The following is a 25,651-nucleotide window of genomic DNA, read 5'->3' on the forward strand; positions in this document are numbered from 1 at the left end:
GGCTTCTGGCAATCCCACTTCAACAACTGCAGTCACTATTTCCAATTTGTTTCCGAGTTCAACAACTGAACTGTATACCATTCTTAAAGTGACCATCCTAAGTAGAAAATATCGGTTCTCTTTCCTAGTCCTGTGTCACTAACAATCACTAACAGCAGGCATTCCAGAAATGTCTTATGTTAGGTATGTCTGCTTAGGAAGGGGTAACATATTGCTACAGTGCATCATTCAACAGATGATCCCTTTAGACTTGCAAGCCCTGGTTTCTTCTTTTCCCACCAATTGTCTTAACTACTCAATCAGAAAGGTCTATGTGTTTTTCATCAGTCTATCTCGCGGCATTGGGCCATCTTTCTCTCTCTTAAGAGGCTGTCATACAGAACAAGCTTGGCTGGTGCACAGTGGAGCAGATAGGTTCTGTGCAATCATTCCTAACACAACCCGGCTGTTAACAGTGCATGCTCTAACTCCGTAAAATGTTCATTTACAACATGAGCTTCAGACAGCAAGGCTGACATGGTCAGAAACACAGAGAGGTATTCATAGCTGTGTGCTTCTAAGTGGTCTGAGCTTATGCATACATGCCAACATGTCAGTTTAGGAAAGTGGAAGGTTTTGAAAAAAGTAATTGACGGAATGTCTTTTCCCCATTGACTTCTATTGAAGCAGAGGCAATTTCAGGCAGGAGGCAACTAAAATAGAGCCATTTTTGGCTTAAAAAATAGGGATCCTCCCCACATGAATTGGGCCTGGTTGGCATGTATGGTCACGTTCTAGCTCATGATGTTCCCAAGTCAGAACAGAAAATTTCTTTGAAAACAAGCATTGGCAAAGCCAATGTTTCAGCTATGCGAGAGATATTGGCTTTGCCAAAGTCTTTTAGCCATGTTGTACAGCAAAGTAGAGAAGAGTGGCATGGCGTAGAGTGGTTTGGTATGAACTGTTGGGGAGTAAATGGAGAATGGAGTGGACTGGAGTTGCATAGAGTGCAGTAATAGAGAGCGGAGCAGAGTGACATACAGTGGAGTGGAGTGCCAAGAGTGGAGTGGCTCAGAGTGGAGTACAGTGGACTGGCGTGGAGTGGCGTGGGGTACACTGGAGTGGCATGACGTACAGTAGAGTAGATTGGCAAAGAGCGGAGTGGTATAGAGTAGCTTGGAGAGGCGAACAGTAGACTTGCATAGAGTAGAGTGGCATGGTGTGCAGTGGGTTAGAACTGTTTGGAGTGGAGTAGAGAAGGATGGCACAGAGTGGCATAAAGAGGTGTACAGTTGCATAGAGTTAAGTGGTGTTGAGTAGGGTGGCACAGAGTGTAGTTTCATAGAATGAAGTGGTGTAGAGTGCAGTGACGCAGGGTAGAGTGGCAGAGTGGAGTGAGAGTGGGGTACAGTGGTGCAGAGTAGAGTGGCAGAGTCGCAGGGTAGAGTGGCAGAGTGGAGTGAGAGTGGGGTACAGTGGTGCAGAGTAGAGTGGCAGAGTGTAGTGGAATGCAGTTGTACAGAGTAGAGTGCTGTTGCATACTGTGGTGTGGAGTAGAGTGGTGCAGAATAGGGTGGAGTAGAGAGCAGTGGTGATGAGTAAAGAAAAGTGGTGTAGAGTGCAGTTGTGTATAGTAGAGTGGCATTGAGTGCACTTGCATAGAGTGCCTTGGCGTAGAGTGATGAAGAGCAGAGTGGTGTAGAATGCAATGGAGCAGAATGCAGTTGTGTAAAGTGAAATGGTACAGAGTAGAGATGCACACTGTTGTGAGGTAGAAGGCAGTGGCAGAGTTGAGTGTTGCAGATGTGTGTGGCATATAGAAGAGTGGTCTAGAGTAGAGTAGTGTAGGGTGGTGGAGAGGAGAGTTCAGTAGCAAAGAGTAGAGTGCCATAGGGAGCAGCTGCGCAGAGTGCAGAGGTGTAGAGTGGAGGGGAGTGGCGTGGAGTGGAGTGGCGTAGAGTGGCGTGGCGTGGCGTAGAGTGGTGTGGCCTAGAGTGGTGTGGCCTAGAGTGGAGTGGCAGAGAGTGGAGTGGCAGAGAGTGGAGTGGCAGAGAGTGGAGTGGCAGAGAGTGGAGTGGCAGAGAGTGGAGTGGCAGAGAGTGGAGTGGCAGAGAGTGGAGTGGCAGAGAGTGGAGTGGTGTAGGGTGCAGTGGCCTAGAGAAGAGGGATGCGGAGTAGAGTGCAGTGGTGTACAGTGCAGTAGTGGTGTGGAATGGCGTGGAGTGGAACAAGCAAAAAAACACAGCTGATGGACAGAATGCAGAACAATGTCTTACATCCACCCCAGTACAAAGATCTGGGCCTAAATCCATCGTTTTTTTGTTGAACTCCACACCACCCTAGGTCAGACACTGGCTATATGCAAATCAGCCTTGACCCTGTGCCTCATGGGAACAGTCCAGCCCGAACTACCAAGCCATGTCTTTCCTAGACCGGAATCAAGCATCCAAGGACCGGTTTCTGGCTATCAGCCTTCTTCAGCCTGGATAGCTTAATTCCATTGATGTGGAGAGCCTGGGACTCACGTCTGAGCATACCCAGCCAACTCGGGGTGAAAATTGCAAAAAACACAGTTGATGGACAGAATGCAGAACAATGTCTTACATTCACCCCAGTACAAAGATCTGGGCCTAAATCCATCGTTTTTTTGAACTCCACACCACCCTAGGTCAGACACTGGCTATATGCAAATCAGCCTTGACCCTGTGCCTCATGGGAACAGTCCAGCCCGAACTACCAAGCCATGTCTTTCCTAGACCGGAATAAAGCATCCAAGGACCGGTTTCTGGCTATCAGCCTTCTTCAGCCTGGATAGCTTGATTCCAGTGATGTGGAGAGCCTGGGACTCACGTCTGAGCATACCCAGCCCACTCGGGGTGAAAATTGCAAAAAAACACAGTTGATGGACAGAATGCAGAACAATGTCTTACATTCACCCCAGTACAAAGATCTGGGCCTAAATCCATCGTTTTTTTGAACTCCACACCACCCTAGGTCAGACACTGGCTATATGCAAATCAGCCTTGACCATGTGCCTCATGGGAACAGTCCAGCCCGAACTACCAAGCCATGTCTTTCCTAGACCGGAATCAAGCATCCAAGGACCGGTTTCTGGCTATCAGCCTTCTTCAGCCTGGATAGCTTGATTCCAGTGATGTGGAGAGCCTGGGACTCACGTCTGAGCATACCCAGCCCACTCGGGGTGAAAATTGCAAAAAAACACAGTTGATGGACAGAATGCAGAACAATGTCTTACATTCACCCCAGTACAAAGATCTGAGCCTAAATCCATCGTTTTTTTGAACTCCACACCACCCTAGGTCAGACACTGGCTATATGCAAATCAGCCTTGACCCTGTGCCTCATGGGAACAGTCCAGCCCGAACTACCAAGCCATGTCTTTCCTAGACCGGAATCAAGCATCCAACGATGGATTTAGGCCTAGATCCTTGTACTGGGGTGAATGTATGACATTGTTCTACATTCTGTCCATCAACTGTGTTTTTTGCAATTTTTCACCCAGAGTGTGCTGGGTATACTCAGACGTGAGTCCCAGGCTCTCCACACCACTGGAGTCAAGCTATCCAGGCTGAATGAAGGCTGATAGCCAGAAACCGGTCCGTGGATGCTTGATTCCGGTCTGGGAAAGACATGGCTTGGTAGTTCGGACTGGACTGTTCCCATGGGGCAGAGGGTCAGAGCTGATTTGCATATAGCCAGTGTCTAACCCAGGGTGGTGTGGAGTGCAAAAAAACGATGGATTTAGGCCCAGATCCTTGTACTGGGGTGAATGTATGACATTGTTCTACATTCTGTCCATCAACTGTGTTTTTTGCAATTTTTCACCCCGAGTGTGCTGGGTATACTCAGACGTGAGTCCCAGGCTCTCCACACCACTGGAGTCAAGCTATCCAGGCTCAATGAAGGCTGATAGCCAGAAACCGGTCCTTGGATGCTTGATTCCGGTCTGGGAAAGACATGGCTTGGTAGTTCGGACTGGACTGTTCCCATGGGGCACAGGGTCAGAGCTGATTTGCATATAGCCATCAACTGTGTTTTTTGTGGAGTGGAACAAAGCACAGTATTTTGAAGCAGAGTGCAATGGTGTAGAGTGGAGTGGAGGGGAGTAGACTACAGTGGCGCCCACTGGAGTGGCACAAAGTATAAGAGATTAATGTGATACAGTGCAGAGTAGAGTGGTGTACAGTAGAGTGGGGTAGACTTGGCGTGGTATGGGGAGAGGATGCAGGTTCATAGGAGTTGATAACCGCCCATGCATGCCTGCATTTGGCTAGGTTTGCTCTGTCTGAATGATAGGACCAGAGACAAACATGTAAATACTCAGTTTAAATCCAGATTGACTCGGATTTAAGTCCCAAAGTTCATCTGTAGTCAAACCCTGCTTACAGTCCTTTAAGAATTGGTGGAGAAATCCACCAGGCCCGCTGGTGCTGATGTTGGTCCATGACAGGGCCTTAAAAGAACAAGCTCTGCCCCACCGGCAAGGTGTAGCACAGATTAAGAAACGCTCCGGCACCCACACCTTGTTGGTCAAAAAGGCAAAGTTCCAGCCTGATCTGAGCAGCAGATGAAAACTTTGGCATTAGCAAACGCATTTATAAATCCTAATGATGATCTTGTTCAGTAAACTGCTGTCCTTGCCCAAAAGGATTTCTGTACTGTAAGTTCATGTAGAAGAGACCTTTGCTCACAGGACTTCCAGCAGGGGGAAAGGCTTGGCCCTAATGATTTTGAAGTGGAAGGGCCACAGCCTTTACTGTGGTTTTCTTTCCGGTGCCTTGTGACGGAACCTTTGACGTTGATGTGTAACCCCAGATACTTATGATTGATCAGCCACAATCTTTGTGCTATTTTATGTCCAGCCGTCCCTCTCGTACCTTTTGATACCAAATGTGACTACCATTGTCTTCTTCAGATTAACCTCCAGGTTATTTGTGATTGTGTAGGTGTGCAACTGATTAAGCAGGCTGTGCAAACCTACCCTAGTGAGGCTGAACAGAGTAAGGTCGTAAGCATACAGGAGGCTGCTGATCTGACCTCTGCCAAACCTTGGGGGATGGCAATTGACTGAATCAAGAGATTGTGGAAGATCCACAATAAACAGATTAAAAAGTAAGGAGACTAGCACACATCCCTGTTTGACGCCCTGTGATGTTGGGATTTTCTTGGACAAAGCAGAGCCATTCCATTGCTTGATTAGGATCAAGGTGTTGGTGTGCAAGTGAATTATAGGGCCCAATATGTTTGACGGGATTCCCCACTTTTTTAGTTCGGCCCAGAGCACCCCTCTTGGTACACAAACAAATGCTGCCTTGAAGTCCACAAAGCAGCAAAGTGGCAGAGAGCATGAGGAATTTGCCTTGTCTATCAGAATTGATAAAGCTGGCAGATAAGTTAGTTCATCAGACTTCGCTGTGAAACTCATGGGAGCTCCTTACGGACAAGTCACTTGCGCATTGCTACACGATACCCATTATTCAGCTTCATTGACTTTAAGCTTAATGTCCATAGAGCCAGATACTACAGTTTGAACACAATACTTTGACTAAGAGCAATATGACAGGGCTGCCATGTGTGTCAGTGAGTCTTTGGGGATGTATGAACATGTGCGAGTATGAATGAGATATATGTGCATGGGTGAATGAGAGCCTGTTTTGTATGTACTTTTGGCACAGGACATATCTTTCATCATATGTGGCATCGTTACACGTGTAGCACAAACATATCACCATTTTGTTTAAACAGGGAGAAATTCAAAGAACAGAAAAACGTTCAACAAAAATGTCCATAATATGGAACATTTTTCTGCACTTTAAATTTCTCCCACTTATAAAAATGGCTGTATTTTTCAGTTATGACTATAGCACCATGTCTCCCTACCACTGAAAGCAAGATTCTTGCTGGTGTAAATGAGACACTTTGAAATGGAAGAAAATTATACGAAAGAGTTAACTTTATTTTTAAATTGATTCCATAAAGCTCATCATTTACATATTCTCTCATTTCAAAGTATTACATCTATAAACAGTAGACCTGTGACCTGTAGACAAGTTGCCATATTTATAACAGAAAAACACAACCATTTCTTTAAATGGGCGGAATTTAAAGGGAAGAAACATGCTTCATAAAATATTAAGACATAATTAAAATGAAGAGTTAACTTAATCATTAAGGTAACTCTTCATTTTATTTTTCTCCCAATATAAAAGCATTAAGAAGCATCATTTTGTTCTCACCTAATATTGAGTTAACAAGGACATCTATTTAAAACGTAAATTACCTAGTGCTTCAGTTCTTTCATCTCTGTACCATGTCTCAAACATCTGACACCTGCATTATTCATTATCAGAGGCTAGCTGCAGCCTGAAGATAATAATGTAAAATAAACACAGTCTTCCCTTAACTTTTGAAAGGAAAATGTGACTGTGCTCATTTACTATAAACTCAAGGCTGTGAGCTATTCTGAAGGGGCCTGTGAGCTAATGGTAGCTCACAATCAACTAGTTGGAGACACCTGAATACATACATACATACATACATACATACATACATACACACACACACACGTGCGATACACCCCTTCCCCCGTAAAATAGCAATAAGTTTACTGTGTAGATGTGTTGTCACTGTCGTCAGTAGTAGTGACTCCCATTTTAATGAATGACTGGTATTGGCTTACTTTGTCTGTGTGGTAGTGATCAACAACTAATTAAAGGGGGGAAAAAATCCTATGATCCATGAAATCCGAGCAAACGTCGCAAGGTAGGCACAGTTTGCAGGTAGAGTCAGGGCAGATGTACTGTGTAAGGATCATATTTAAGGTTTCTATAATACTTTCTCACATAATTGATATGTATATGAGATCACTACAGAGTGTACACAACCGCGGCAGAGGTATGCAAAGAAACTCTGTATGCCCAGGGCCAGGTCACTCTTGGAATGATCGCCAGGTGCAGGTGTGGCTTGAAGAGCTTGTGACCTCTGGGAGCGGGGGGCCTATGCACTTGTCTTGTGGTGGTTTATGACGTATCAAAGAAGCCCCACAGCCCGCGAAGGTTCGGCCCCACTGCACCTTCTTTCACCTCACACTCCCAGGAGCTCACGCTGCTCGTGTGAAAGGTGTTCAGTTTGGGTCATCCTTTGACCCTTTCAAAATTGCCAATGTACTGCAAAAAAAGGGGGCAATTATTGGTATAGTTTCACAACCGTTTTATATTTTAGTTTAGCATTGACCTATTTTGAAATGTTAAGGGAGCAAATTTGGTGAAGTATTTTAATGGCTTCCTGGCAGTAAAAAGCGAACATTTCTATATTTTGAGGCCGAATGAGCAATGCATTCGTGGCCGGTCCATCCCAGCCTTCGGTCCGCTCTCCTAGCAGGGTGGCCATGTCATGATGCGTGAGAAGGCATGGCCGCCTCTCGTGTCCGGGGGCTGCCAAGTGTGAGTTAACGGCCTCTTAGAGACGCTGTCAGATTCCTCCCATTGATCACGCTGATTGGCGAGAACCGCCGCGCGAGGTGTAATTGCGCCCGAAACTGAAATGTTACCGCTAACGCTGTATGTTCTAGCAGCAAAGTAGGTGATTAAGTAAATGCTTTCAAGCAGAGCGATGCCGAAGGGGCTGTCGGCATTCCAACAGCCGTATCCCCTTGCACTTTCTGTCAGATCACCACAACACAAGCAGAGACAGAGCATGCATGTCCTGGAGCGCTGCTGGCTGGAAGCAGCACGCATGCGCACTTCGGAACTAGAGATGGTGTAAACAAACCGACGCCTCGCTAGTGAAATTCCAGCTTCGTGAAATTCCAGCTTCGTGCAGATAAACGGAAGAAAATAAAAACCCGTGCACGGTAGACTAAGCCAATCACACCTAGATCCTCTGCAAAAACACAAGGTGGTTGGGAGGTGGAAAAGATGAGATAACATCAACTCAAGCATAGAGGATTCAAAACATGCATAACTCAGTGAGCTAAACGTCTGCTCTAGAGATCTTTGTCTAACAGCTGGTCACAATCTGTACCACCTGGGCGTATTTTGGGCAGTTATTGTAAGAATTCAGGACAAAGGGTCAACATTCAATACAAAAAAATCAGAAAAAAGGGTAAACTTTAGGAACACATCTGAGAGGTCATGCATAAATCTAAAAGTAAACAGAAAAGTCGGCTGACACAAGTACATACTGGTTACGCTTCATGCCACCAAGCTGTTCTACCTTATGTATTATCAGTTCCACATTCTATCACTTACAAAAATCATAAGGCAACGAGCCCTTCCCAAATACGGTTAGAATAAAACAGGTTTCGGCACTTGTTGCATTCTCATCCTTTCTCTTTAATGTCTGAGGCAGGGTAGCAGATGAGCAGACAGTTCTTTCCATGCTAACTTGTCTGATCTCGGTTCATTCATAATACCTTTGTGCTACGCACATTAATGCATGTGTTCCACTTGTATAACATGGTGGTGCAATATGTTACCGATAGGGTTCGACGATAAAAAAAAATACGAAAGGTGAACCGTGCAACATTTCACTTTAATACCTTTAATCTGTGCACAGAGCAAAATCCACTCCATTAATCAAACTATAGAAATGACACGTTTGTAATGACGTGTGATGCACATGCAGATCCAGAAGAAATGGTGGATTCGAGGCAGCGATTCACACCCGCCCGCGTACTGTGCAAGTACATGCAGGCTGCTATCATGCGCCTCACCTGGTGTTGTATGTGAGGAGCTGCACACAACTTGCAGCCCCTGCCATACGTACTGATGCTCAGTAAGCACAGCTGACAGTGTAGGTGTGTCTGCAAAGTAATCCGCCAGACGACAAGCCTATGAGGTGCTCTTGGCTCAAAACACCAGTGAAAACCTAGGTCTTCAATATGGACCTTCACAGTTCTGTGCGCATGCACCCGTGTATCCCAGTCCCGGTTGGTGCCAATGGGACTACCCACATTCAAGGGCATCGTTTAGAGGTCGACATTAGTGCAAACACAAGAGCAAGGACTTTTGTCTTTTTTTTTGTACCAGGGCAAAATAGGAGTTGAGATGTATTGGTGCCAACCCATTTGATATAAATACTGTACTAAATGCCACAACTGCTGAGTAATTGTGTAACAGCTAACGCCATCTTCACATTGAACCGGGTTGTGCCTGCTAATGTTCATTCTGTCTGAAAAAAGGCACAAATAGTACAAAAAACATGGTGATCACCCAATAAAATTCTAGTTATGTCACAGAATTATTACATCTGACTAAACCAACACGTTATAAATTACTTTGCACGTGGGTTGTGTGTTTGGGCACCAACATCTACGAGCCGTGTCCATGGTCTGTCCTCCTCCATGCGTCCTCTACTCAGCATCTGTTCCAGTCCAGGAGTCTTTGTGTCTTTGTCACATCATCCTTTCCACGGGATCTTGCTCAGAGTAACTTTGCACTCGCCCCTTGTATTTTTAGGCGAGGATCTTTGTCCAGTGACCTCGCACCAGCTTACTTGGACATGAAAACAAGAGGTGTTAATTATATATAAATGTAGGCTCCCCGCGGGCAGACGTTGCTGGCATTCAAGGTGTATTCAAAATGCAAATTATAAGCACTTTTTAGTATATATGCTAATTGAAACTTTCATTCCTATAGCTTAAAGGTAAAGGAAAGAATGGTTTCAATAAATATCCATCTTTGCAATACTAAAAAAAAAAGTTCCAATTCAGGCAGCCGTTGAAAAACAGATGACATCAGCTGTTTCTCCAAATAAAGTGGCACAAGGGCTCCAGTGAACACGTGCAACGGCCAACATACGGCACGCGATGACATTTAGGACACTTAGGAGCATTTATGGCTAAACAGGTGAACAACGGTAACCGCAAAGACGTAAGCATAGGGGAAACACTGATGTTCGTCTGCTGAACCGAGTTTCCAAATAAGCTAAAAAGGTCATCTTTAGAACTGACGCATTTAGGCGCCAACAGACGCTCCTGTGTAATGAATTGATGAATAATCATTTATGGGAGCGTTTTTGCGTCGCATTTGTTCCAACAAGACCGGCATGAGAGTGAGGAATATGTTTGAAGTTCATATTAGACAGGACGGGGCTGATTTTAATGGGATCGGTAAGCAGCCCGAGACTGGGCCAGAAAGGAGGGGGTAGAGTCTAGCGCTTGAGTTTTTCTTAAACAATGTAGTGCTCCCCAAGGTTCATCCAATCCTTTTCTCTGCTCCTTTCTTGACTTAGCTACACTTGCAGCAGACACACTGAAACACATTCGCATTTGAGGCTTCAATATCAGAATACATTGTCTTTCAGTCCCTAAGGCACAGGACATAGATCACGAGCTGCACTTCAACATCAAATTAAACTCGAAATGGACTGGGCTAATGTGTCTCCCTGTCCATGTGGCTAGAAGTTGCTTTGCCCTATAGCAAAGCGCCCATTACCACCACTGACTGAGCTGAGACGCTACAGCACAAAGATCGGGGGTCCTCAGCTGCCCAGTGGCTGAGCTGGCAAGCTCGGATTAATGCTTTCTCTAGATCCTGCTTTAGTGGTTTGGTTTCGATGGACAGATCTGGTCTTTCAGGAAGAGCTGGTGCAACTGACCAAGGCATAAAAATGCCCCACTATGGCGGGACGGGAGATGTCTCAAGGCACAGTGGCTCCACAGTCAACACCATTACAACATGACAGCCTCTGAGTGGACGCAGGGCCACGCGATTGTTAGTATCAGCTTCTGGATTGAGGGATGGGCTGGTGTCGGACTCCTCTTGATGGGCTCACTTGCTTGGAGAGGCGCTAAAAGTCAAATCCGCAGGCAAATATTCCAAACATAAAAGACCAGCAGGTGCAGGTCTGAGGTGTCAGGTTTACCAAGTGTGGGTTGGTGCTTTGTACTAATGCTCTCGCCTAAGAAGCTGCACCAGAGACGGGAAGAGCTGTACTGGTGAAAGTAGATGGTGCACTAGGAGATGAACCAGGAAGTCCATGGGGTCTCTCTGGCCTTCAAGCTCAGAACATCCAGGAAAGCTCTGGATACAGATACCATGCACAACACTATGGAGGCAAATCCAACAGTCAGATCCACAGGGTAGTTAGAGTAGTGTGGCAAGTCCTGGTTCACCATCACTTATACCAGCGGTTCCCAAACTGTGCGCCGCGGCTCCCTGGTGCGCCGTGAAAACTTGCCAGGGGCGCCACGAACAGATGAGCACACAGTTTGGGAATCAGGAATAAATAGTATGGCACGTAAGGCGGCAAGGGAGAACAGACGACTGCCGAAGGCCTGAGTCAGTGAGGCTAGTCACAGAGGCGCCAGCCAAACTGATAATGCTGACCGGCAGGGGGGCGACAGGCCTGTTACACGGAGGCGTTAATTGACCCAGGAGACCGCAGCGTGGGGCCCCCCTGAAGTGAAGACCAGCGCTGGCCTGAGTAAACGAGGAGGCCTGGAATTGAATGAGGGAGCTGGCTGAGAACTGAGGAGAAAGGGGCCAGTGCTCTTAGTGCTGTGAGCAGAAGGCAGCGCTGAACGCCATTGGAAGAGGACTGGGGATGGACGGTGCCTAGCCCTGAGGGGATTATCTCGGACTGACTGCCACACATACGCCGTCCCAGTCAATTTTTCAAGCAGGGGCAAACTTCAAACACAATGTTTTAAAAAGTCATGTGAGTATTGCTGCAAAACATTTTCTGTACAAAAGTGCCCCTTGCGAGCAAAATTTACACAAAATGTGGTAATGTGACATTTTTGAGAAACTTTACATTTTTTGCACAGTTTAAATCTTGCCCAGGTCTGCGAAGGATGCACTGCGGATGCAAACATGAGGGCTATGACGTAGCATCACTGAATGCCCAAACTTATAGGAAGCAGCCAAGAGAGTTCAGGCACACAAAGACAGATGGATAGGCTAGGACAGCTAAAATGGTTGCCTGTGAGCCAGACACAAAAAATGCAAGACAATGTAGCACAGGGTTGACAGCGAGACCGAGCTGGTGCGGTGTGTCAAACTGCAGGTTTCATGCACAGCATTTACTCCTTCACACTGTATTTATGGCCCCACGGAATGTGTGCCCAGCACACTCTACATATACTGCTTGCATTCAACCTAGACCATTTTGAGAAATTCTGTTGCCGTTACCCCATTTAGGTAGCTCTGCTGTAACCATTCTCTCTAATCGGTCCTTAAACTTCGGAGACGAGGCCCACAGATGGAAGCCGTTGTCCAGATGAGGTATTTCAAAAAAGGCCACATACGGTTTCCACATTTGCACACAAAATGCTAGATGAGGCCTTCAAAACTGGACAATACTCCACACAAGATGTCAACGAGTATGTGCAGGGTGAATAGTAGTCAATATCGTCAACAAAGTTAGCACACAAAACCATGGTTCCACTTCAGGCTGTCTTTGTACACAACGGATCAGACCACCTACATGACACTGCCTTAGGGACTGCCACCTCACTGACCCAGTGGGAGTCTAGGTGAGATGGTGAATACAAACCATGCCTGACCCAAGACTGCTGTCCGCCAACAGTACACAAGCTCCACTTTCCCATTGCCAGACCCGCACTATCTGGTGGGGCTGTTAATGGAATACATGATGTGATGATTCAGTATCCATCCCTTTCAGCACCATAAAAATCCCAGGAAGAAAAGCCTATGTGGATGTCATCTGGATTGACTGGAAAATCTAAATGTAAAGAAAGTTTGCACTTTAGCTGTCCCTGGCTTTCCTCTTGTGACCCCAAAGAATAATTTCTGGCCATTTTATGCCAATAACTTGCTCTTAGGCTAAACCTTTTGCACCAGTGATGGGATGCTTCACAGAAACCTAACTGCATTTTTCCATTTCCCATCAAGGCTGGGTCCAAGCCTTGGATATGGAGAACACTTATTGCTTTAACCTACTCTGGAAGAAAAGGGAGCGGTACTGCCATGGCCCAGCGGAATAAAGCCAGTGTGGAGGGTGGCTAGAGTAGGTTAACCATCAAGGAGCCATAAGAAACTTGCAGCCCAGCAGGCTGCAATCGACTCAAAAGCAAGTGTTTAACAAGGGTCGGGGATCTAGAAAGAATATTCAAGAACGGCAAGTGAGGTGAGCTTCCATCACTTTCAACCTGGACTGTGCCCAGTCATACGGGAAATCTGTGGCGTAGCAAGGGAGGAGCAGTACCGAGCACGAGTTTAGGGGGGTGGCCTCAACCCTCACTCTTACCTGCGGCTGTAGGGGCCGGCAAACGCAGGAATCGCCAGCACCCTGCCCCGCTCATCAATGCGCCCGCCGCGGGTGGCAAACGCAGGAAACCATTGAGGCCAAATTGAAAGATAACGTCGTGCATTGGTATATCAACAGTATTGGGGGCTCAATACTGGCACAGACTTTTATCAATTTGGCTAATGTGAAGTATGGTTAGCTAAAAGAAAACAGAGGTTGAGTTTACTCACATATCTATACTGTACAGTATAGATATGTGAGTAAACTCAGCATCTTGTCTGGTAAGTCAGTGACCAACCACCAGACAAAAGAGGAGAAAAATGGAAGTACTCCAGAGGCCGAGCTTACATACCCGCCACCCGTAAAATTAAATGACATAATGGGGAGCCGCGGACAACTTCCAATAGATAAAGGGAGCCACGGGTCAAAAAAGTTTGGTAACCACTGACTTATACCAAAGGATGACAAAGAGCCTGGTACACCAAAGAAACCAAAATCCCAAAGGGAAGAACACAAAAAGGGAGAGTTCACTGGAGATGGACTACTGAGAAGGGGGGCCTCCGGAACCAAGACATACTGTTGAGAGCAAACAGCGGCACCAGGTAGAACTACTATAAAGTCATGCTCCTTTAAGCACTGGACTGGTAGAGGAGGTGGGCAGGTCGCATGCTCTGTGGGGCATCTTCAAAATGGGGATGGTCTAGTGGGCATCCAGAGTGCATCTGTTTCTTCTTGTACCTCGTGAATTTCACAAAGGGATCACAGTATGCCCAGACTCCAATGGAGGTGTTTCAGTCGTCTATGCTCAGCTAATACTCGTTTTTTGATAGTTCCTCATACTAGAAAGACTCAACAGGGAAGTCAAGAATTTTGTTTTCATACTTGTAAAATGTGTAATACCCTGTAAAGACACATTTGTTCTGTCACTGCCCCGCTCCAGTTCCGAAAGGCTCTAAAAAATTGGCCGTTTACTGCGTTGCTGGCTATGACTGCGATTTCATCTCCCTCAGTACCAGCACAACTATTGATAGTCTCATGCTTTATAAAATCAAATCTGCATTGTGCAAAGCCTAATAGAATAAATGCCCATCACAGATGCAAAATATGTTCCACACATCATCTAATGGTGTGCATTAGCACACCTGGTCCATCTTTGCACTTTTACTGTCAGAAACATGGAGCTAAAGATCCGATGCATACGGTTGGTCCAAAATTGTGCAATGTCAGGCCCCTCATTTTGGAGCCCAACTAAACTACCTCTAATTCACAAAACTGCTAAAAAAGAATTTTAAAGAAACTCTTATCTTAAGACTTGTTCCAGTTCTACGACTGAAACGTGTAAGGTGAGCCTCAAACCAGCGACTGGACTAACAGGCTGACTTACCTTTATTAAATGTAGTATTATTCTCAGTACGACGATCTCCCAACTACTTGTGGGTGACAAAAGGAGCTTTACAAAAACACAATAAATAATACACGAGCGCTTACACAATCATGGCGCACCTTCTCTGGACTCGGGTACTGTTGAGTCCACCTGCAGAAAACACATCACTGTGGTCCAACTTCCAGTGTTTTTCACTGCTCAGTTTGAGATTATTGAACTATGGGTCTCGAGTAATCTTTTTGAGACCGTTCAGGGAAGCAAAAGAGGGCCATCATGGTCATGCATTCTAACAATTGTTGTGTAGTCCTTCTTGGCAGAATACAAATAATATTACAGCACAAACTTTTTCTTTTTGAGTGTAGGCGAGCAGATCAATGGTTTACCCGTTGAGAATAATTTCTTAGCAAGACAGCTAATACAGCATGCAAAAGTAGTAGTGTACCAGTAGAGTACACCAATATATGTGCCATTAGCCGGTCTAGAAGTAGTAACTTAATAAGAAAACTGTTTGGACATATTTTCAGAAAGGTCATTTTACCGTGCCTACAGGCATTCAAAAAACCATGTACAAGCCCAGTGGGTGCCTTCTAGTACCTAGATTTAAACTTAAATGGGGTGGTGGGCCCATTGGATTCCGACCAATTAGCATTTCTTGGATTATGTAAACCCTATTAAAATCTTTAAAAATAACTCTTTACAGAGAAAGTTACTTATTAATTTCTTCACGACTGCACAGAATGGTATTTGTGAGGGCTTAAAAGCACATCAAAACATTTACATGTTAGTTTTTTAAACAATTAGGTCCATAGTCAATCAATCAGCATTTGTATAATGCAATACTGTCACCCCTAGGGGTATCTGAGGGTGCCAGGTCTCCATCGAAAAGCCAGGACTCGAGTTTTGTTCTGAAGTCTGCCGGGAAGGGTGTTCTTTGGAGGTGGAGGGGAGGCTGTTCCAGGTCCTGGCGTCAATGCAGGAGAAGGAGCAGCCCCCGCTGCGGCTGTGACAGATGCGAGGGGTGTGCAAAGGTGAGAGAGGAGGTGCACAGGTGTCTAGCGGGCAGATGGAAGTCGAGTCTATGGTAGATGTAGGATGTTCCTTGATCATGTAAACCTCTGTAGGCATGTGTGAGGATCTTGAACTGGTATCTCTTTTGGATGAGGAGCTATTGGAGGTTTCTGAGGTGGGGGGTGATGTGGGTCAGTTTGGGAGGTCCAGGATGAATCTGGCAGCAGTGTTTTGTATGGTCTGGAATCTTCTTAGGAGCTGGTAGGAAATTCTGGCATAGAGAAAGAGCATTGCCATAATCGAGGTGGCTGGTGACGAGGGTCTGTGTGACGGTCTTTCTGGTGTTGATTAGGATCAATCTGGAGATTCTGCGGATCTATTCGATAGTCAATTTTGAATAGATGACAGGAGAAGACAAACATATTGCCGTCAACTTGGACCAGATATTTAAAAGCTGGAACTGTGCTGACAATTTTTATGCTAGATTCATTAACCATGCGCAAAAGCAGCAGGAACTTGTAAATGTAAATGTGTTTGTATTTATATAGCGCACTTCGACCCTGAGATCTCGTACCGCTGTATTCATACTGCTGTGGAACCCTTACTGGCTTTCCTGTGAAATGTCCACTCCTGGGCACCCCAAGGTGAAACCAGGCATCCAGGCGCTGCTGGGGCCGTTGTGTAGATTAAGCAAGCTATTGCCCAGAGTCACAGAGTGGGACCCATGATTAGAATAGGCACCGAGGTGAGAATTATCAGGTCCGGGGAGATTGAGTCCAAGAGCCGTCGAGGCGGGAGTTGAACCCTGGTCCTGGGCCAGACCTCTGCATCAGGGTCTGCCGCTCTAACCATTGAGCCATGCTTGCTTCTTGTGCAGAGAAACACACTGGATTTTACAGATATTTAAGTGAATAGTTAGTCGTAAAATGGGAATTCACTAATTTGATGACAGTCTCACTCCCTTAAGTCACCAACAACACAGACACTCTTGCAACCCCAGAGTTTACCATGAAGTCCTTTAAATAATGGACAAATCGTTATTCTATGGTACAGAGAGTAGATGGGTTACATTTTAGAATATTTACTTTCTGCAACTTTATACCAATTTTTAGAATTAGCTGTCGCAGAGTCGAATTGGACTTGTGGAAGTATGGCTCTTGCTGGGATTGGAGGCCCTCTGTTTGACCTCGAGCTGGCAGTACCTCCAGTTGTCTGCCTGCGGCTCGTCGATGGGTACAAAGGAGGGCTGTTCAATACACACACGCAGACTTCAAAGAGGGCAACATAAGCCATTGTAAACAGCAGCCTACTCACAGGGCGAAAACTAAGCTCTCATGAAAGTGTGCAGAGATTCATTAAAAGTGTAAGGAAGAAATGATTTCATCCAGTAATGGAGCTGAATTTAGCAACATTCTAGGAGAGCGAAGGACAGATAAGTGTGGGGTGTCTAGGAGCACATCCGCCCTGGCAGCACTGCTAAGGGGATTTCCAGCAGACAGGCGGAAAACGACAAACAGTAACTGACGGAAAACATGATTTACGCCCCGAAGACGTTCACATACATGAAGCAGATGTCTGTTACCTGACTGAATCGTGCTTTCTTTTCTCGACCTTCATGAACACGGCCACCCCAGACGGATCCTGGACATAAACCTTCAGCCTGAAAAGAAGATGCGTTGAATGATGGGCATCATTTTAACCGTAAACAGAACACATGGGAGTCACTGCTGCTTCGAAAAAGTGCATGTTTATAAATCGTTCATAAACCATCATCATAGCCCTAACACGGGCCAAGCGCGCAAGTGTGGGCGCCTCACTGCAGCGCCATTCTGATCACACTCATCCCCCGACCTGTAACACAAGCTCACTTTGGTGCAATTAGAAGGTTTACTGTAATCAAGGAAACAGAGTCTGCCCGGAGGCGGCCTTTGAGTCATCAATCACAGCAACTCCACGAACTAAAGTACTGTGACTTACATCGACCCCACCATAAACGCATACTTCGGCTGGTGCTTCGAGGGTAAGATGCATACATGAACTGATTACATTATTGACATTGCAGTAGCATTTCAAGCGACATAAACACCATGACAACATCAGATCTGCCAACTCACATTGTGCCACCGAGTGTCACATGTCGGCTCCCTTCCCACAGTCAACAATATATAAAATGGTGGAAGGGAAGGTGAGCTGGAAACCCCTGCACAGAGGGGGGTTTTCAGATCGTTTTTGGAGGTTCTAAGCAGTCGATGTCCCATAGTGGGTGTAAAAACACGCAAGGAAATCGGTGGCAACTTCAGCAATCCTTTTATTTGGGATGTTGGGACTGCTGGCATGGGGAGGGGGAAGAAGGGCCACTCAGGCAGCCATTGACATGAAAACCTGCCCCTCTTCCACAGTGAAGTTTATTTTAAATTTGGGAAGTCTGCAACATTTGTTACAAGTTCGCTCAAAATTTGAATGGAAAAGACAAACAGTTGCCTTTTATAAAGCCTGGTCTTTGAAATGGGAATGTTGAATATTAACATAACCAACTGGCACTAAATCAAACCTCATTTCTCTGGGAAATCTGTATTTTTCTGGGAGGAGGAAAGACTTCTGGAATGAATGTCAAAGGGTCATGGGGTAGCATGCAGATTTTGCTAGACCAAGGCCTCGCTAGTCCTTTTTGCTTTTCGTGTATCTACATATCCAATGTCTCAGGCAACTTAAAGTCTACATTGTGCTATAAAACATACCTAACTAAATGTATTGTAAACATATTCTCATAGTTAACTAGAAAACGTTTCTGTGGAAAACAGACCTTTCACTAAAAATCTTTGCCATTGCCTCAGATATCATAAACACCTGTAATGCATTTGTATAAAATGTTCCTATCACTGCTGTGCTTTTGAGGCAGTGTGCTCTCCTGGTACCATTACTTGCAAGTGAGGGATTGACTGCATGGTTTGAATAGCGTATGGCTGTTGTGGGAAACCTATGATTGAAGAGTTTGATGTTGCACTTGAGGTCCAAAGTGAGGCTCCAGTCATGTTGCAGGTGTACTTATAAAACACAGAGGAGGGCATGGTCGTTATAGCTTTACTTTATTATTATGCACTTCGAGACAGTCCACGGTGATAAGAACTTTCTCATACATAGAGTTTGTGCTCATCATGTTGGTATTTCACGAGGCAGTGATTATTATTAAAACGTTCTGCTGAAAAGGGAGACAATGTGATTCGCATAGAAGAGGGAGCACATTCAGACTTCGAATGAGAGAGGTGTTAGCGGAAGGGAATTTATGCAGGAGCTCGTGTGTGACTGACAAACCACTGCCCAGGACCGCAGAATGCTCACACCATTTCATTTTCATTTCAATCTTTATTTCAGCATGAATACCATAAAAGAACGATTACATAGATACAATAAAACATTTCTTTTTAAAAAACACAACTTGCTATATAAATTCATTCAGTTTTCATGTCGATTCTATAAAATAAAGGCCAAGAAATTTAAAAACATTCATGATAACTATTCTATCTTAGTAGAGACAGTTATGGACAACAGGAAATGAAATTTCATCAATTATCCCTCTATTATTGGTAAAGCAGCAATTTTGACTTATCAACTTTTTTACAATTTATAACCCAATTTCCTTCTTTGGAAAAAAATACTATGCAAGAATCTGCTAACACTAAATACAATAGGTTGGCTTGTGTTAGACAAAAGAATCCTTAAAGCCTGAGAACATGATCTTACACCTAATGCTAAACATATTGGTTTAATCCATCTTTTTCTAGCCTGAGCATATGCTGGGCAGAAAAAGAGGATATGTAACTCGTTTTCTTTTTGGTTACATCCACACATGGTACATAATTCATCTTCTAGATGGTTTGGCGAGTTTGCACCGACAGACCAACGTGCCAATGTTGAGCCAATTTGGAGATTGCCATATCTAAATTTCAGAAATAGGGTCTTTGCTAAAGGTGGTTCTATTTCATCCAAAAATGTCTCAAAGAATGGATCATCTTTGAAGGTAAGAAACCTTATTACAAGTGACCCACTAGATGAAGCGTTTTTGGTCATGTCCGTAATGTACGATCAAAAACACTTTTTTACCATGGTTTTTGAATGAGGTGGAAGTAGATCTGGATGTTCCCAGTAATGCGTCAGACCTAGTATGGTAAGCCAGAATTTAACGTGTTTAAACCAGGATATTGCCTTGAAGCTATCAAGCTCCATGATTTCTATGAGCCCATTTCTATATACTTGCAACACACCATTTTATTCTGGGTAGTATGCAATAACAGCAGGACTTCCCGCTCAGGAGTGGCTCATGCTAAAATAAGCCAATATGAACTGGGTCTAGAGGTTCTTTGGAAAGATGTTGATTTAACGACTGGGGAAATTGAGGTTTCTCACAACAGTTAAGCAGAGATACCTAAATGTGATTGGATTGGTGTTATCTACTGCAGGTGTGAGGGCACAAGTTTATCATGAAAGTTACTCTTCTAGCCCAACAGCACGTCCACGTCCAAACTTCTGGAAAGTCCTCTCCTGCCCGAAGGGAGCAGGCAAATTATTGCACATCAAAAAGTAAACATTTAAATGTCCGAGTCGTGGTTTAGCTTCTGTTCACAAGACACTTACTGACTACAACAGAAAGGTTCTTTGTTCTCTATGAACTTCTCATACATAGAGTTTATGCTCATCATGTTGGTATTTCAGGAGGCAGTGATTATTATTATTTATTTATTTATAAAACCTTCTGCTGAAAAGGGAGACAATGTGAGTCACATAGAAGGGGGAGCACATTCAGACATCGAATGAGAGAGGTGCTTGCGGAAGGGAATTTATGCAGGAGCTCGTGTGTGACTGACAAACCACTGCCCAGGACCGGAGAATGCTCACAACATTTTATTCTGGGTAGTATGCAATAACAGCAGGACTTCCCGCTCAGGAGTGGCTCATGCTAAAATAAGCCAATATGAACGGGGTCCACAGGTTCTTTGGAAAGTTGTTGGTTTAACGACTGGGGAAATTCAGGTTTCTCACAACAGTTAAGCAGAGATACCTAAATGTGATTGGATTGGTGTTACCTACTGCAGGTGTGAGGGCACAAGTTTATCATGAAAGTTACTCTTCTAGCCCAACAGCACTTCCACATCCAAACTTCTGGAAAGTCCTCTCCTGCCCGAAGGGAGCAGGCAAATTATTGCACATCAAAAAGTAAAAATTTGAATTTCCAAGTCCCGGTGATTAAATAGGTGGTCTAGCTTCTGTTCACAAGACACTTACTGACTACAACAGACTAGTTCTCTATGAAACAGTTGCATTTGTAATAACATCTGTGTACCCATTCGTACAGACCAGAGCTGTCCAGTTTAGGCCAAACCGGACCATACCCAGGCCAGACGTTTTCAATATTCACACCAGATACAGATAAATGCCAACCGGACCATACCCAGGCCAGACGTTTTCAATATTCACACCAGATACAGATAAATGCCATTCATCGAAATGGATCTTATTTACATTGTCAATGTTTATCATTAACACCTAGAATATATCAGGCTCTCCTGGTTCTTTGACAGGCACGGGTGCCTCAGAACAATGAAAAGACTGCGAACCATTAAAAAAAAAAAAAGGGAGGAGGCGCTTACAGACGAGCCTTTAGCTCCTTCGTTAATCGAGACCGGAGCACACCGAACACTATGCCGGAGTCTCACAGTTGTTTTCCAGGAAATCCCTTTTCAAACCCTACATGCCTCCAACAGTATATATCATCTCCACTGGGGCGATGATTGTGGGTGGCATCATCATTGCGTCCAGCACCTGGGTACTCGCATTCCCAGGTGAGTGATGCTTCCGAATGGTTGTAATGCTTGTGGGATCTGTGCAATTAATAAAGTCACCTCCTATGCTTAAATTGGAGTTTAATATGAAAACCAGGGAATAGGGAGCAAGGCTAAAAACAGTTTGCGACGCAGTGGGACAAAATACTTATCCTTGGCGTCAAGCAGGATGGTAAAACTGTCTGTATACTAGTTCCTCAAGAACTAGTTAGTCAAATTCAGGGACTAAGTGCAAGAACTGAGTACAAAGGACACAAGCTCACTTTGGTGCAATTAGAAGGTTTACTGTAATCAAGGAAACAGAGTCTGCCCGGAGGCGGCCTTTGGATCATCAATCACAGCAACTCCACGAACTAAAGTACTGTGACTTACATCGACCCCACCATAAACACATACTTCGGCTGGTGCTTCGAGGTTAAGATGCATAAATGAACTGATTACATTATTGACATTGCAGTAGCATTTCAAGCGACATAAACACCATGACAACATCAGATCTGCCAACTCACATTGTGCCACCGAGTGTCACATGTCGGCTCCCTTCCCACAGTCAACAATATATAAAATGGTGGAAGGGAAGGTGAGCTGGAAACCCCTGCACAGAGGGGGGTTTTCAGATCGTTTTTGGAGGTTCTAAGCAGTCGATGTCCCATAGTGGGTGTAAAAACACGCAAGGAAATCGGTGGCAACTTCAGCAATCCTTTTATTTGGGATGTTGGGACTGCTGGCATGGGGAGGGGGAAGAAGGGCCACTCAGGCAGCCATTGACATGAAAACCTGCCCCTCTTCCACAGTGAAGTTTATTTTAAATTTGGGAAGTCTGCAACATTTGTTACAAGTTCGCTCAAAATTTGAATGGAAAAGACAAACAGTTGCCTTTTATAAAGCCTGGTCTTTGAAATGGGAATGTTGAATATTAACATAACCAACTGGCACTAAATCAAACCTCATTTCTCTGGGAAATCTGTATTTTTCTGGGAGGAGGAAAGACTTCTGGAATGAATGTCAAAGGGTCATGGGGTAGCATGCAGATTTTGCTAGACTAAGGCCTCGCTAGTCCTTTTTGCTTTTCGTGTATCTACATATCCAATGTCTCAGGCAACTTAAAGTCTACATTGTGCTATAAAACATACCTAACTAAATGTATTGTAAACATATTCTCATAGTTAACTAGAAAACGTTTCTGTGGAAAACAGACCTTTCACTAAAAATCTTTGCCATTGCCTCAGATATCATAAACACCTGTAATGCATTTGTATAAAATGTTCCTATCACTGCTGTGCTTTTGAGGCAGTGTGCTCTCCTGGTACCATTACTTGCAAGTGAGGGATTGACTGCATGGTTTGAATAGCGTATGGCTGTTGTGGGAAACCTATGATTGAAGAGTTTGATGTTGCACTTGAGGTCCAAAGTGAGGCTCCAGTCATGTTGCAGGTGTACTTATAAAACACAGAGGAGGGCATGGTCGTTATAGCTTTACTTTATTATTATGCACTTCGAGACAGTCCACGGTGATAAGAACTTTCTCATACATAGAGTTTGTGCTCATCATGTTGGTATTTCACGAGGCAGTGATTATTATTAAAACGTTCTGCTGAACAGGGAGACAATGTGATTCGCATAGAAGAGGGAGCACATTCAGACTTCGAATGAGAGAGGTGTTAGCGGAAGGGAATTTATGCAGGAGCTCGTGTGTGACTGACAAACCACTGCCCAGGACCGCAGAATGCTCACACCATTTCATTTTCATTTCAATCTTTATTTCGGCATGAATACCATAAAAGAACGATTACATAGATACAATAAAACATTTCTTTTTAAAAAACACAACTTGCTATATAAATTCATTCAGTTTTCATGTCGATTCTATGAAATAAAGGCCAAGAAATTTAAAAACATTCATGATAACTATTCTATCTTAGTAGAGACAGTTATGGACAACAGGAAATGAAATTTCATCAATTATCCCTCTATTATTGGTAAAGCAGCAATTTTGACTTATCAACTTTTTTACAATTTATAACCCAATTTCCTTCTTTGGAAAAAAATACTATGCAAGAATCTGCTAACACTAAATACAATAGGTTGGCTTGTGTTAGACAAAAGAATCCTTAAAGCCTGAGAACATGATCTTACACCTAATGCTAAACATATTGGTTTAATCCATCTTTTTCTAGCCTGAGCATATGCTGGGCAGAAAAAGAGGATATGTAACTCGTTTTCTTTTTGGTTACATCCACACATGGTACATAATTCATCTTCTAGATGGTTTGGCGAGTTTGCACCGACAGACCAACGTGCCAATGTTGAGCCAATTTGGAGATTGCCATATCTAAATTTCAGAAATAGGGTCTTTGCTAAAGGTGGTTCTATTTCATCCAAAAAGGTCTCAAAGAATGGATCATCTTTGAAGGTAAGAAACCTTATTACAAGTGACCCACTAGATGAAGCGTTTTTGGTCATGTCCGTAATGTACGACCAAAAACACTTTTTTACCATGGTTTTTGAATGAGGTGGAAGTAGATCTGGATGTTCCCAGTAATGCGTCAGACCTAGTATGGTAAGCCAGAATTTAACGTGTTTAAACCAGGATATTGCCTTGAAGCTATCAAGCTCCATGATTTCTATGAGCCCATTTCTATATACTTGCAACACACCATTTTATTCTGGGTAGTATGCAATAACAGCAGGACTTCCCGCTCAGGAGTGGCTCATGCTAAAATAAGCCAATATGAACTGGGTCTAGAGGTTCTTTGGAAAGATGTTGATTTAACGACTGGGGAAATTGAGGTTTCTCACAACAGTTAAGCAGAGATACCTAAATGTGATTGGATTGGTGTTATCTACTGCAGGTGTGAGGGCACAAGTTTATCATGAAAGTTACTCTTCTAGCCCAACAGCACTTTCACATCCAAACTTCTGGAAAGTCCTCTCCTGCCCGAAGGGAGCAGGCAAATTATTGCACATCAAAAAGTAAACATTTAAATGTCCGAGTCGTGGTTTAGCTTCTGTTCACAAGACACTTACTGACTACAACAGAAAGGTTCTTTGTTCTCTATGAACTTCTCATACATAGAGTTTATGCTCATCATGTTGGTATTTCACGAGGCAGTGATTATTATTATTTATTTATTTATAAAACCTTCTGCTGAAAAGGGAGACAATGTGAGTCACATAGAAGGGGGAGCACATTCAGACATCGAGTGAGAGAGGTGCTTGCGGAAGGGAATTTATGCAGGAGCTCATGTGTGACTGACAAACCACTGCCCAGGACCGGAGAATGCTCACAACATTTTATTCTGGGTAGTATGCAATAACAGCAGGACTTCCCGCTCAGGAGTGGCTCATGCTAAAATAAGCCAATATGAACGGGGTCCACAGGTTCTTTGGAAAGTTGTTGGTTTAACGACTGGTGAAATTGAGGTTTCTCACAACAGTTAAGCAGAGATACCTAAATGTGATTGGATTGGTGTTATCTACTGCAGGTGTGAGGGCACAAGTTTATCATGAAAGTTACTCTTCTAGCCCAACAGCACTTCCATATCCAAACTTCTGGAAAGTCCTCTCCTGCCCGAAGGGAGCAGGCAAATTATTGCACATCAAAAAGTAAAAATTTGAATTTTCAAGTCCCGGTGATTAAATAGGTGGTCTAGCTTCTGTTCACAAGACACTTACTGACTACAACAGACTACTTCTCTATGAAACAGTTGCATTTGTAATAACATCTGTGTACCCATTCGTACAGACCATAGCTGTCCAGTTTAGGCCAAACCGGACCATACCCAGGCCAGACGTTTTCAATATTCACACCAGATACAGATAAATGCCAACCGGACCATACCCAGGCCAGACGTTTTCAATATTCACACTAGATACAGATAAATGCCATTCATCGAAATGGATCTTATTTACATTGTCAATGTTTATCATTAACACCTAGAATATATCAGGCTCTCCTGGTTCTTTGACAGGCATGGGTGCCTCAGAACAATGAAAAGACTGCGAACCATTAAAAAAAAAAAAAAAAGGGAGGAGGCGCTTACAGACGAGCCTTTAGCTCCTTCGTTAATCGAGACCGGAGCACACCGAACACTATGCCGGAGTCTCACAGTTGTTTTCCAGGAAATCCCTTGTCAAACCCTACATGCCTCCAACAGTATATATCATCTCCACTGGGGCGATGATTGTGGGTGGCATCATCATTGCGTCC

At 44.2% G+C, this 25,651-nt stretch overlaps 1 protein-coding gene across 3 annotated transcripts in view; it reads right to left on the reverse strand.

Annotated features, from left to right (window-relative positions):
* Positions 1-25,651, reverse strand: part of ZNHIT6 (zinc finger HIT-type containing 6) — a 211,851-nt gene that overhangs the window by 35,019 nt on the left and 151,181 nt on the right. For all 3 annotated transcript variants that reach the window (XM_086954090.1, XM_086954092.1, XM_086954094.1), the window contains one exon: positions 17,187-17,264. In XM_086954090.1, coding sequence (XP_086810216.1) covers positions 17,187-17,264 — 78 coding nt within the window. The remainder of the gene's footprint in view (positions 1-17,186; positions 17,265-25,651) is intronic.

Source organism: Lissotriton vulgaris, chromosome 1_1 (genome assembly GCF_964263255.1).
Source record: "Lissotriton vulgaris chromosome 1_1, aLisVul1.2, whole genome shotgun sequence".
Lineage (NCBI taxonomy): Eukaryota > Metazoa > Chordata > Amphibia > Caudata > Salamandridae > Lissotriton > Lissotriton vulgaris.